The sequence below is a fragment of the Limulus polyphemus genome, unplaced genomic scaffold (genome assembly GCF_000517525.1).
Source record: "Limulus polyphemus unplaced genomic scaffold, Limulus_polyphemus-2.1.2 Scaffold22, whole genome shotgun sequence".
NCBI classification, from domain to species: Eukaryota; Metazoa; Arthropoda; class Merostomata; order Xiphosura; family Limulidae; genus Limulus; species Limulus polyphemus.
Genome location: NW_013665632.1, coordinates 184430 through 199992, shown reverse-complemented (window position 1 = coordinate 199992; position 15563 = coordinate 184430). Strand labels below are relative to the sequence as shown.

General features: G+C 31.6%; 1 protein-coding gene across 4 annotated transcripts in view; it reads right to left on the bottom strand.

The window, feature by feature from the left end:
• The window catches only part of LOC106458405 (CLIP-associating protein 1-like), a 217305-nt gene that overhangs the window by 165605 nt on the left and 36137 nt on the right, over positions 1–15563 (bottom strand). For all 4 annotated transcript variants that reach the window (XM_022384708.1, XM_022384728.1, XM_013917922.2 and 1 more), the window contains exons 3-5: positions 11052–11130; positions 10635–10678; positions 4780–4839 (exon numbers count right to left, since the gene is read on the bottom strand). In XM_022384708.1, coding sequence (XP_022240416.1) covers positions 4780–4839; positions 10635–10678; positions 11052–11130 — 183 coding nt within the window. The remainder of the gene's footprint in view (positions 1–4779; positions 4840–10634; positions 10679–11051; positions 11131–15563) is intronic.

The following is a 15563-nucleotide window of genomic DNA, read 5'->3' as shown; positions in this document are numbered from 1 at the left end:
CTCCTACCTCCGTCGTCGTCGTCCTCCACCGACTACTACTACGTAGGTGGGTGTGTAGTATGTGTGTGTGTGTGTGTGTGTGTGTGTGTGTGTGTGTGTGTGTGTGTGTGTGTGTGTATATATATATATATTGCATCATATTGAGTAATTTTAACTTTTGCCTATTACAACACTCAGTACAAAGAACTTACAAAAAGAAACTAAGTGAAATCTCATTTTCTATGTAAAATGCGTAAGGGCCATTGGCAAAAAGTAGTAGGATTAATTAGAATATTGGTGGTACTTTTATTTAAATTTTTTGTAACTCATATTATTAGGGATTCTATAAACAACAAAATGACTGACCCACAAGCAATTTGGCATACAAGTTAATTACAAAAAATATGTTCAAAAAGCTAATGAGGCCATATGGATTATATTAGTAATTCCAGAGTTAACAAAGAGTATACAATATGGGAAAATGGGAATTAAGTGGACCCTCTCTGTTGTGAAACAGTGGTGCTTATTTTTCATTTATATGGACACCTTATAACACTTATAGGGTAGCCACCACTCTGGAAAATCCATTCAGCAGTTTTTAGAGACCTGATGATGATGTAACCCTTGTTTTTCTTAGGAAAAGTGAGCCTAATAATTTGTTTGTTTGTAGTTAGGCACAAAGCTATACAATGGGCTATCTATATTCTGACCACCACAGGTATTGAAACCCAGTTTCTAGCATTACAAGTCTGCAGACATACTGCTGTGCCACTGGGGGCAAGCCTAATAGTAGGATTGGTGCAAGATGAAATATTATATTTTTAGGTACATGCTCATATGTGATTTCACTTAGAAAACATTTTACTTTGAAAAATCATCAACATTATTCAAACCTGCCATGCCATTTTTGTTTCTTTCATTTATTTTTGGTATAAAATGCCTTCAAATTTTATGTAAGGCAACATTTTCCAAAAAAAACAATCATTGAAATAATAAAAGTATCATGACATCCAGCAGGCAACTGGTGAGTTCAAATGTATGTTCAAGAAGTCTTCTATTTCTTTTTAACACAAATGGGGACATCAGGCATAATACTAAAGCATATCTACTGAAGATCTTGAAGAAAAAAACAAAGGTTAAGGAGGAGGAAACTACCAGCTAGAACAAAACCAATTGCTACTGTGGATCCAATGCATGCAATTGACACATGGTAACTTTTTGCCAAGTAAAACATTTGATGATTTACAAAAAAAGGTACAGAAGCAATCTGACATCCAATATCTCCCCTAACACAGGCAGTTTTAATTTCTGCTGCAACTGGTTCAACCGCTAACCAAATTTAAAATCACATAAAAAGAGAAAGAAATTGGAAGCCAAAACAATCAAGCTCTACCATGTCCAGGGTCATTTAACTGTGCTGGCATTTAGAGTTTGCTAGTGCCAGTTCAAACAAAGAATCATTGCTATGCTTACTCTGTAATATCTAGTCAGAAAGGAGGACATGCTACAACAAGTTGTCCCTATCTGGAAGACTTAAGGATGAAAACAAGAGCTTCATAATAATGTCTTAGAACTTAGATATAGTAAGCCAGCCCTAGTCATCACACAAAGAGGCAGACAACAGAATGATGCTACATGCTGTATTGTGCACAGATACTGAAGTGTTTTTTTACAAGCTTTCATTTACTACAATACTGACATCATCATTTCAAACACAGACTTTACTGCTTTATTCTTTAATTATTATTTCTCTATCCACATCAAAAGTACAACCACATGGAAGATTGAGTTTGAGCTATATCTTACGAAGAAATGTTCAAATTGCAAATTTTTTTCAAATCTGGTAATAAAGGATGGAAAAGATTGTTCACTGTGTTAAAAACATTCACACACATCTGTTCATGGTCATCCATAGAAATTTTCTCAGTTGTGTGAAATTGTGAATTGAATAAAACAATTCATATACATATGCTGAATGAATAAAGAAAGAATTACGTTCCTCATTTTCTGCATGCAAATCACACTGACATTCAGCTACTGGTTAATTGCTATTGTAGTATGATCCCAGGGATAAAAGAACTATGGATAAAGTCAGAGCCAAATGTCTTTATACAATTTCACATATCCTCACCTTCAGTTGAATGACAAAAATATCTCTCATTTCCATTTTTCCCATGTGCTTTTAGGCAAGAATGACACCAGTTTAATTTATAGTCTTGGAAAGAAAACAAATTTGGAATGTGTTCAGGTTAATGAATAACATGCCCTTCTCTACATATGGTGAAATTTCAAATTATAAGCAGTCTGATATCTTAGATGAGGTTGTGAAATCTAATGAGAAGGTATTGTTGAAAGCTTTTAGAAGCACTAAAAATTCCATGTTGGCCAGCTTCCATATCAAGAAATTTCTTGGAGGTGGTTAATTTTTTGACCTGACACCTAGTGAAGATGCTTTTCAAGAGCACTATCAGCCTGAGAGGCCATATCATCTTGCATTGATCAGCTTTCATTATTCCCTTTCCTATAGGTTTGGGTGGGCATCCAACTCTCAGATGGGCTCTTGAACCTTTACAAATGACAAGGAAGCCATTCTGAAACAATCTTGGGATGACAGTGAGCTGTAACTGTCAGAAACACTGTGCAGGAATTTTACCTGCAGCAAACACAATAACCATTGTTATGGTGTAATTGTCAGGGCATGGTTGGAACCTGGTCCTGGGCAATATATTTCATAACTTATGACAGTGAGTCAATGAGGTCCTATCACTATCAGTAGGCATGAAATTAGTTCCACATACTATTTTCTTTCAATATGTGCTCTTTCTCTTTCACAATATTCAAAGAAATATTTATGTTATACTGACTGACTATGCTATTATCTTTTAATACAGCAAGATTTATTCAATTGCTTAAATTCTTTAATTGTATCATGGAGACTTGAAATGGTAGAAATTGTGCTTGCTTCAATGATTCAAAAGTTATATATATGCACTTTTCATCTTAGTTACAAGAAAGGTAATATAGAATGCTCTTAAAGTTTTAACCATCTGGTATCTCATATATTTTAAGAGTTATAGAAGAATATATGACTTTTTATTAGAGGAAAATGAAGATATTTCATGATGAACACTATACAAAAAAAAACTATAATCAAAGCAACCATATGATATAAAAATGTCTATTTATTACAATAAATTAAGTTTTAAAAACAGTCTCATATTATAATGCATACCAGAACATAATTTTACACCTACTATTCTAATTATTGTAGAACTCATAATTTTGTCTAGAAAAGACTAGGATTCTTCCTAAAAATGATGGCCATCCTAGAAATTTCAGGGAGGGCCCATTTAAATGAGAAATAGGCACCATCATTTTACATTAGAGGGTGTCCAATGAACTCCCAAAATGGGACCTTGGCCCAAACAGGCAGTAGTTTGTTTTCATAAATCTCTAAAGAATAAATTACATACAAAAATTTTACACACACAAACACACATATAATGGCTTACATCTGCATGTTGCATTTTCTTAAAGCATTCAGCAAAATATTTCAGATACTTTGAATAATTGTTAAATATTTCAGTCATTCCCAGAATTTTCATTCAACCTAATATGAACTTTGGTTTTTTTTCTTATTATTAATGTTTTACAGAATAGTTTGCAAACAAAAATAAAAAAATAGGTAAAAGAAATGTACCTCTCTAGCAAGACAAAAGTTTTGTTTTGATGCAACTTGTACTAACTCAACATAATAATTTTCACCATCAAGTACAAGTCATAACTATGGGTTCCATCATAGTACCATTTTCTTTCTCCTCCTGAGATTATTAAAGTACCATTCTTTAAATACACTATATTTTAAGTGTTCAATTTGGATCAGCCTCAGCGACAATTTTTTTTGTGTTATACAGTCATAAAAAAAAAATAAGCATGATCATTCATGGACTTTAATCATCACCTTAAAAGCTTTCTCTTTTGTTCTTTACACAATATTTCATATATCAGACAATCTGCTCCAGAATATTATTCTGGATAATGGCCATAAACCAATTCTGTTTACTAAAAAATATAAAATTTCTGATATTGAGCAAATTTCAGTTCATCATTACCACCAAAGAAAAACACTGCCCAAAACATTATGAATAAGCAAGTAAGATGAAATAGTATTTATTATTATTATTTTCAGTGGAACTTTCACTGATTCTATCCATGTTAATACCTTGTTTCCTTCAGTGTACTTTTCTTGTCATACCTTGAAGCACACAAACTGAGAATCAAGGAACTCATACTGACCATAAATAATCCAAACTCTGAATGAACGTTCTAGCTTTAACAACTGTAATTCATTACAAATGTTCATGTTTTTCATCAATTTCTCCTAAAAATGATAATTACTGGAAAAGTACAGAACAAGCTTCCATTTTAGATTTTTTTTTTTCCTGGACTTAAGCATAAAACTTTCACCTCCTACACATGTTATCATCTAACCCAATAAGTGCTTTCTGCAAAAAAATTATAGGCACTTCTTCCTCTGTATTTCAGCTACTTTGTTTTTTACTTTTCTTTTACCAGAGGAAGAAACTAGATTTCTCTTAAACTAGGACCCTTTCTTCAAAAATAGTAATTTTACAAGTTATTGTTACTTCATTAATAAGTAAAAAGGAAATGAGATTAAAAACATCTTCATTTAATGACTGAAGAACAATTTAAGTTGGGACAAGTATGGAAATACGTTTCTTATTTTACAATATATTCTCTCTTAGCATAACAAGTGAATACAACAAATGAATTTCTTACCTGTGGAGATGATACTTGAATCATCAACTTCAACATGAAATCCTTCGCACAATTTCGTACCTAAGATGAAATGCCAACCAACTTAACTACAAGTGTTCAATGTACCACGCACAAAAATCATATTTAATAATTTATAGACCATCAAACCAAACAAATAAATGTTTTAATGCCAGAACCATTTTGGGTATTAAAATATTTTCTATGCATTTACTATTTTTGTAATATAACACATTTTCTAATCCCAAATTCTAGAATCTGCTAAATTTAAGTGTCTATTGCACTTCTAAAATGAATTCAATGATTTAAAAATGTTTTTGAGTATTTAGAATATTCATATATTTAATTAAAATTAATCCACTATTTGAACGTATTTAAAATGCTGTTCTGCCTTAGAAACTTCTAATAAAAGTGTTTTATCTACTAATAGCTATGTAAAACAGGAAGTAATTTTAAATTTCTTTCTTTGTTGTCCCTATACAGACTTCCAGTTAGAAGAACACAAATAGCATTTGAACTGCTTTGTTGCAGACTGATGCCGAGTTGGTCCTTAGCTCAACACAAGAGTAAATCAAACCAAATGGGCCTCAAGAAACAGTTTAAGTAGAGACTTATAGTACTCAATTAAAAAAGTAAGTTATAAATAAAGATTTCATATTTATTAAAAGCTTTTTTGTGATTTTCTATCATATTTTCTACCCAGAAACACTCTGCTAATTTAGCATTATAAAACATATAATTTACTATCTTTTATGATTGCTTTAAATATTTTTGACACTATGAAATTAGGAGTTGAAACCCAGAAAGTCATGATAAGCTCGAGTTCTGAACAAAGGTTATACTGGTACAAATCCACAAAAGTTAACTGAAATTCTAATAATGATGAAAAAGTATGATATACTTTAAACTTTTAAGAGGTTAAATATTTACAAAGTCTTATTAAAAGTTCCACAGTATACATTTCATAAGTAAGGTCTTAATTATTTAACAAAATAATGTTCCAAAATTACATATACCAGTGCTAGCAGAACAAAGTATCATGAAAACATGTACGTCGGTCTTGACCTGCAGTCGAAATACATGTATGTATTACTAATGTGGTATTCCAACTCAACAAATGTACTATAAAATAAATTCTGTCTGAAATTAATTACAAACTACATCACTATAACTATAAACAAGTAAAATCACAAAACCTGTGCATCAAAATAATAGCAGCCTTATTAATATTAATGATTATTAGTGATGAGCAATGCTTTCTTGTTATAAAACAATTATCTTGGAAACAAAAGACTTCACATTTCAGAAATTCAGGATAGTAAGCCTACATTATTTTACAAAAAACTGATAATATGTAAACCTATATTGTTAAAATGTATTTTCTCTTTTATCTATATTTTTTATTTTGTTGTTTTGCTACCATTGCATCCTTCTTTCTACCCTTTAATGTAATGTAATATTTTCTAATATAATCCAAAACCCTCTGCAGACAATTCCCTCCATCCACATGGAGAACATCTTTTAAGGATTCCTTAAAATAATCTTCAAGCTTAAATATGTTTGTTTCTTTAGTGAAAAGCAAAAATTGAACAACATTTAATGGATGCTTATACTGTACTCAACCTGCAATGGACTGGCATCCCATCCTGGGAGGGGAAACGAGTCACTATTCTCATGCACTTGAGCCATTGGAACTGGATTTAAAAGCACTGGCCTTGTGTGCCTTGTATGGCACAGTAAGGACTTAACTATTAACTATGCTACATTCACATAGCCACACATAAATGAACAGAAAAGCCTCAATATAGCCTGAAACACACCCAAAAGTTTCAATCTTAGTTTCATATGAATTAATGCTTTTTGATTTCGTTGTTTTACTTTATTTTTAAAAACAAAATTTATAATACTCAATTAGACTAACTCTATTCAAAATTAGACAAAATAAGTCATTTCTGAAATATTAATATCTGTTTCAGTCTTTAAAGTGGAATATTAACCCTTATTATTACTAATACACTATTGGAATATGGTAACTGTGTTAATGTCTCAAGCAGTGGCAGATTTTCATCAATAAATACATAATTGTGTGTCATCATTAAGGCTACTATTTACAGGAAATTTCTGAAATTATTGCAGTTTTCTTTCTGAATGACACTACATTTATCTTGCAACTAAATGTTATTATTAAATCTTTATGTTTATTTCAAATGCTGATGCATCTAATTGCCAAATTGCTCTTTTCAGAAAACTCGTATCGTGATCAGTTATCACCTCATCTTCCAGATTTGTTTATATCTATTACTTTAGATCTTGCCAAAAAACATAATACACACATGTAGAATTTTTAAAGTATTTTTTGCACAACTTATACAATCATCTATCAAAGTTGAAGACATTTTTTTTTTTCGCATTCAGAAATTTAAAGAAAAATCTATAGAAAGTGCATGGGGGGGGGGGCTACAGTTACAATAAGACAACCCTTTTTCTCCAAAAATTTATTAACAGAATATACAGTAAAATGCAGGCCTCGACAGACCCAGGACACCAGATCACTATGGTGACTAAAGATTTCATCATGGCCCCTAGTATTTTCTCCCATTTTATTTGTGCATATGGATGTGCTAAATAGAACTCTAATCGAGATCAGTCCTGGACTCTTGGAATTCTCAAACTATTTTTGCATTCTTTGGGTCCAAAATCAAACTTTGTTTCTAGGATTTTAATGGCAGATTCAGCACTTCTTCATGTTTTTTCATGAATAAAGAGCTGTGGTTTCACAAAATGTTACTAATTTTGCACCATTTTGTTTTCCTTCTTTCTTTCAGTTCAACCAAACAGTGCATGTGTTTAGACTCAGATAGGACCAAAGGCAGTTAGTTCAGGCAATATTACCAAGTGGTTGTTGATATCATGTGATCGTTAGCATGCACTTGTTGCTGTGAAAGTAAATAAATATGTCCCCCATTTCCCTGTATAGAAAGTAGTGAAGTTAGGTTAGGCACACTAAATGGCCTTTGCTTACCATTGTGCAGTGTTGTAGTGATGAGTAGATTAGACCTATTCTGAAATAACCTGCTTGGCCTATTGATATCACAGTGATTATTTTAATTTACTTTTATTCATTGCAAGTTATAGTTATTTAGTCTATTATTTTTATAATTGCCTTTTGAAATCTGCCTCCCACAGCCAGTGGCCAACTTATACAGTTCTGCTTAGTATATTTTGTTATCAGTTAATACCCACTGTTATTAATGTAGCCCTTGATCATGAAATGTTCATTAATGACCAGACTAACAAATTTCTTTGTCATTCTGTTGAAAAAGAAAGATACTGGGCCTTCTACTTCATCTGAGAAAAATTTGATGAGGAAGAAACGATAGAAGTAGCTGCAGAAGTAATCCATCCATTAGCAAAATCCATAATGCAAAGAGAGAAAAGTTTCAATAAAAATGGTTGAATGAACTGAAGTGGCTTAAATTTAATCATAACACGGGTGATGCTGACTGTGAGATATGTGTATCTTTCCCTAGTGTATCAGATTTCAGTTCAAAAGTCATAAAAGTTTTTACTTGGCCCTTCAAACTGGAAACTATCACAAACATGAAAAATCATTTCAGCATCAGAAATGCATTGCATCATATAAGCATGAAAATCTCCAGAATTTACCCCTTTAACAGTATGTGTGAAGAAAATTAAAAAAAATTTCAATCACAAGAAGACTGTTCTTAATATAACCTACTACAATGCTAAAAATTACTAGCCATTTTCTTATATTGATGGTTTGTTAATGACCATAGATAAACTGGGGCTGAAGTTAGAAAATAATACAACAATGGCAGAAGTTTCAAGGAATTTGTGTCACATATTGTACATGTATTGAGGAAAGACCCATTTTGTGAGTTAAAAGATCAGATTTGTGTGAGTTTGTTGCTGGATGCATCCACCGATAAGCCCAGTGTTGAGGAACTAGTACTATATGCACAATACATCAAGAACAATGAGGTAAAAGAAGTGTTCTTGTCTGTCATCCCTCTTGAGAGTGTTCCTGCAGATGGATATTTGCAAGCTATTGAAAATAAATTGGATAAACATAATACTGCACATTAACTTCCTTCAAGTTAGCTAATTGGTATTGGAACTGATAGAGCAACTAGCATGATAGGTGTAGAAAATTGATTAGTACAGAAACTAAAAAAAATTTGATCATTTAATTAATGTGCATTGTATTGCACACAGGTTAAATTTAAGTGTGTTAAGTGCAGTAAAAAAATTTAAAAGCTACAGAGGATGTTGATGCAGTTCTCAGAAACCAATAAAAATTTTACCAGTCTTTGCAAAAGAGAACGTGCAATCACATCTAGTGGCAGAAGGTTTACAGAGCCAGATCCTAAAAGTTTCAGAACCTCCATACAGTAAACTGGCTGGCCAGTAAAGTTGGTGGTTTAGTTGCTTTAGTGAAGGACTGGAAATGTGTTGTAGACATCTTGAAGGTGTTGCTACAGAGAAACGAAGTGCTTTTGCTGTTACAAAGGGACTTTAGAAAAACTAAGGATTTTAAGTTTGTTCACATGGTATGTTTCCTTTTAGATTACCTTAGCAGAAATAAGAACTTGTCTCTCTTGCTTCAAAAGCCAAATCTCTTTTTATGTACTCTTACACTATATGTGCAAAATACTGAAGAACAAACCAGGTTACCATGAAAAAAATGTTATTAGTAATACTTTCCTGAATGGCATTTATAAAGAAGTCCAGCTACGTTGATTGAGCACAGATACAACTTCTTGCACCCTAGTTGAAAAAAACAACTTGGCGGAAGATGGAATGCAATACTTAAAGAAAAGATTTTTGAACAGTGATGCCAGTGTTGAAAGGTGTACCACAGTTTTTGACACTTTCACCGAGCAAAAAGAGGATTTGGAAAAGTTTGGGAAGGAAAGAATATCAACACTGGCTCAACATTTCGAGAAACAACAGTCATCTCCAAACTTGTGTGGTGAAACTTTTACACATCATCTTCTCAGTGGGTGATATGAATTCAAGGTTCTTGGGAAAGGAATGAAATTCAGTGAACTTTTGAATAAAGTTCTATCTAACAGTGAGAGGTTTACAAATTTAGGGAAATTGTTGTCTATTGTGTCAGTGTTGTCTTTTCTTCTGTTTGTTGTGAAAGAGGATTTAGGTTGATGAACCTCAGTAAAAACAAACTGAGATCATCAATGGTAGTAGAGAGTTTGAATGACTTCATGTTTATTAGCATGAATGGACCATCATTGAAATAATTTGATGCTTCACAAGCCTTAGATCATTGGTATTTCAGTTCTAAAACCTCTAGACATGTGGATGGCCACAAAAGGCCTTTTAAGAAATAGATGGACTTGAAAAGGATTTACAAAGAAAGTTGTTATTGGTGTTTTTATAAACTGCACATATTGAAGTGCAACTTCAAGATATGTTGTATAGTAAAGTTTAATAATGGACTCTTGTTTTTCAAGTGTAAAACTATATTATCATAATGTATCATAACCACACAACCAACTCAAAATATGTTCTTTAACTTTTCTATATCAGACCTGGCTCCTAGATCTGAAAATGTATGTCGAGGCCTGGTAAAACATTCATTCTAAGTTCAACTTAGTCATCACTGTTTGTTCAAATGGCTTTCAAGCAGGTCAAAAAATATAAAAACAACAACATTTATTAACTTTTTTATATCTAGATTAGCTACCCCACTTAAAAACAAAAAAATTATCAAGCAGTTACCGACCACAGCAATACCCTGCATTTTTTACAAGATAGTCAACATATTCACTTTCATTAGTTGTGGTTGACAATAATAAAATAACACATAAACAGCTCACCTGATCTTTATTGTCTCCCATTCGATCCACTGTTCCAGACAAAACTATTGATAAAAAAAAAAAATGGTAATCTTCTTAATTAAAACAAAAAACAATTGGAATCATGAGAGCATAGTAATAGTGTACCCTCATGCTGGACTTTAAATGTAAATTACTTTCTCCTACAAGTGTAGATCACTTATTTAGTTTTAATTCAATTATTTTTCATATCATATTTGTGCATGCTACTGATATTGAATTAAGTAAACAATAACAAATGTATTAAAGTAGCCAATGATGAAACAAAAGTCATACTGAAAGATTCTGTAACTATCACTGAATCCTACAAAATTTAGGCTTTGATGTGAATTGGTAAATAGTGTCACCAATTTTCATTTATGTACTTCAAGACTTGTTAAATTTAAATCTCCAGATTACCTGTAGAAATGTAAGGCCTGAAATCATCTTTCATTCTGTCAGCCAATAAACCAAGTATTTCTAGTCCATTCTGGGAAATCTACAAATAAAAATCAAATCACATATGATTGAAATATTTCATGCAACAATATTAAGTGAATAATAAAGATGTAAATACTGAAGAAAAATACTGCATCAAGACACCTCATACATGATAAAACTGCATCAAGACACCTTATACATGATAAATTACCCCCATATTTTTTTTCTAATTGTAGTCATTTTTTTATTCTCAGGCCAAAGATTATGATAAGACATGCAGTTCCCTCTGTTACTTTCTTTCTAATATCCCCTATAGTTAATTGGCCGATAAAGAAATTGTAAATGTTCTCTAGTTCACTGTGATGCGTTCAAATATGAAATGCATTAAGAGTGTTCACAAATTATGCATTAGTCTGCAAAAGCAACACAACTTTTAAGCATGTATTTCTCTAAATTACTTAGCATAAATGCATTAATCTGTTTTGATAGTTTAGTTTTAAATGATCTAGAACTAAACATTAAATTTACTGTTGAAAAGTTCTATAAAACTATACATTTCTTGGATATATTGATTGAAATATCTGACATTGGCTCTTTAAAAAATTGATATTTTTATAGATTAAGCAATTCCCATGCTTATTCAGATTTTAGAATTAACCACCCTAGACACATTGAAAGAAATATTGCATATATGTTAGCAAAGAGAATTGTATGGATTGTTAACAATAAAGAAAAAATAAATATTAGATTAAATGAATTACAAATGTTTCATTAAATAGAAATTATCCAGAGGCCCTAATTGATAATTGTATATTTTGCACCAAATTATTACTATTTACTATTTATACATTACTATTTATACCCCAAGGTTAAAGTTAATATTATAAAGTGCAAGACTTTAACTGCTTCCTGTACATATGGAACTATAAGTGTATATTTTGCACCAAATTATTACTATTTACTATTTATACATTACTATTTATACCCCAAGGTTAAAGTTAATATTATAAAGTGCAAGACTTTAACTGCTTCCTGTACATATGGAACTATAAGTGTAAGAGGTTAAAATGCTAACTCTGTAACCTAGGTTATACTACCAATACTAATATCATTAGAAACACAAATGAAACTATTACGTTTAAAATCAAAACATCTTTCTCTTGCAGTTCTATCAACTGTATTTATGTGTTAAAATGTACAATATGTGGTGATAGTTATATTGGCCAAACTGAGAATTAAGAATTTAGAATAAACCAACGTAAGTTTCATGATAGAAATACAAGTTATATTCCATGAAGATGTTCAGAACATTTTTACAATTGGATCTTAGGTACCCACGATCTATTACAAGAGCATTTCTTTTCCTGTTTTCCATTTTGATATTATAATAACCAACAACTACAAAAAAATATTTTACAAAAGTTACTTAATAAAAAAAAATTGGCAGCACTTTAAATCTTATTTAAATAATTTGTAGATTTCTTCTGTTTTATTTACAAGTTTTAATTATTTATGTTTTATTGTTTTACAAGTTTGTACTGTTTCTAGAATTTATATATTATATATACATTATTTATATGAACTTTTAGAACATATTTATTGGGATGTATGTTTTTTTATGTATATTTATACACTTTGACTTTGTTAAAAATCTTGCATTTTATGTAATGTTTTTAATTAAGTTAGCCGAACAGCAATGTTAAAGCTGCAAGAGCAATACCAACCTATGGATTTCAAAAATATAAATAAAAAGATATGATATTTTGAACTTGATGGTGCTTTGAATATTTATTACACTTGGGATCATACCCTCATAACACACACACACACACACACACACACAAGCTGTTTCTGTTGACAGACAAACAGGATACTCCTTTAAAAAAATGTGATCATACATTTGACCACTTGTGCAGTCTGTCATGAAGCTAGCTACCAAGGATGGTTCTGCTATTACTGAGAGTAGTGGATTCTGTGATGATAGGCTTAGGACAAAACCCAGTCATGTGAAACACCTAAATTCTGAATATGAGACACACAAAAGCAACAATGGGTAACCTCATGATGAAGATAGGAAGGTGGAATATGAGTACTCTACACAGAACTGGAAGTTTGAACAAATTATGCCTGGAGTAGAGCTGGGCAATTACCTCACAATAATAGATTACTTACAAATATCAATTAGTGTGAGTAAAATAAGTGATTAATTGTAATTACAATTAAACCAATTAATGTAACAAAATTAATCAATATATCACAGTTAGTGTTTTTAAGTATTCCAACTAACCAGGTAATTGAAATGTTGCCATTATGATTTCTCATTATTATATTCAATCAATTCAAAGTTGTTCGGCTTAACTGATTAGTGCAAGATTCACAAAAATAATCAATTAATCAAAATTAACATTTATTATTATTTTCAATTATTCCAATTATCCAAGTCTCACGTGAGAATAACTGAATAGTTGAATATAATCAATTAACCCTACCAACTAGCCAGGAGATGAAAGATTGAAGTGTGATATCTAAGGGTTAAGTCAAATTAGGTGGACTGGTACGGGTACTCTTATGAATGAAGGCTGCGAATATATACACTCAGGAAGAGTTGGATATCAAAGAGGAGTAGGTCTGTTGGTGAAAAAGGAATTTAGAAACTGGATGAAAGGTTTCTGGTCTATCTTAAACATGGTAATGTTGGTCAAGTTTGGGGCAAAACCCTTAGATTTAGCCATCATCCACCTTCAAGCATCTTAATATTTTAGTAAAGAAGAAATTGAAAGTTTTATCAAGATCTTGAGGAAGCTACACAAGCAGTGAGGTCAAAAAATATCTGATGGTAATGGGTGACTTCAATGCAAAGGTTGGTGAAGACAGGAATGGCATACTATTTGGACCATATGGTCTTGAAGAACAGAACGAGAGAGAAGATAGATTAGCTCAGTTTTCTGAAGAGAAAGGCTTAGTGCAACAGCTTGGCATTTGTATACTTTGAGGTAACTACAGGATGATGAACAAATTGCAAGAAATCAGACCACATCTCAGTTAGAAATATGTTTTAGGAACTATTATAATAGTTATAACTTATTCAAAAGCAGAATGAGGCTATGTCGGAATCCAGTGATCAGAAACATAAAACCAAAAAATAATCAATGAGGCCTCATTCTAGGGAAAATAGGACTTAAAAATTTGGGAAATTAGACACAGCCAAGGACTTTGTGATAGATTAAAAGCCAATCTGAAATATTAATAAAAGAAGAACTTGCTAATATGGATGCTGAAAAACCTGTGGGTTAAGTTCAAAAAGGTGTTACAGGAAGTAGGAAAGAAAACATTAAGAAAAAAGGGTTTGGTAGAATAACAAGAATTTAAAAAACATGTGCAAAAGAAAATAAACTATCAAGAGGGAGCAGATATAAAGAAAAGAAAATAAGACATTGTACAGATAAGCAAAAGAAAAGTATCTGAACAACAAATGTGCAGAAACTGAAGTAACACAATGTGTGAAATGCAGCAAATTAAAGTAGATTAAGCAGCCATCATAATCTAGAAGAATTCATCCTGGAGTCAGGAAACAGCAGTTTAAATTTATGGAGACCTATTAAAAGCACTTGGCTTGCAGTTGGAAGAGGTAAATGACAAGAATGTGTGATGTCACTGACATTATATAATTCATGTGCAATGGTTAATGATAAGAGGTGACTAATCACAGATAGAAAAGGGATCATGGTTAAAAGGAATAGAATCTGTAATAACAGGTATGCTATTGATACAGTATTAAGTGTATCTGACAATGAAATACAATGGTTACTTGACTAAGGGTAAGGCTATCACCTCAGAATAAATGTTAGCAAAACAAAGATAATTATTATCTCATGATCTGAAGAAGCTCCCAAAATATTAGTCTAAGTTGAAGGTAAGACATTTGTGAGTGAATATTGGTAGTGGTGCCATGTGCAACAACAACAACAACAACAAAAAAAGAAAAGATCAAATGAATGATAGTGGTGACAAAAACTCAAATATCAGAATTCTTCAATCTCAAAAATTGCTCTGGAGAGATTTCAATCTGGAATTGAAGAAAAAACTATTAAAGTATTACGGATTTTGAGTCCTACACAATACAGCAGAAATGTGGATCATGTCTAGTAAAACAACAGTTGGTAACATGTGAAATGTAATGATATACACAAATGACAATGGTCAGCTACACAGATAAAAAAAAACTAATGAGTAAATATTAGAAAATACAAAAACAAAATGATAGCTGCTAGATACATGTAGAAAACATAAGATATGCTACTTCGGGAATATAATTACATCTGAGGAGAGATTGGCAGAGAATTTCCTGGACAAAACTGAAGGAAAAAAAAAAAAAGAGTGAGAAGCTTAAATTCATTGGTGAGGCAGCAAGGAATAGAGACAAATAGTTGTTAACCTACAGGATTTGAGTAAAAATCTCATGATTCATTAACTGATTAAACATTATAATCA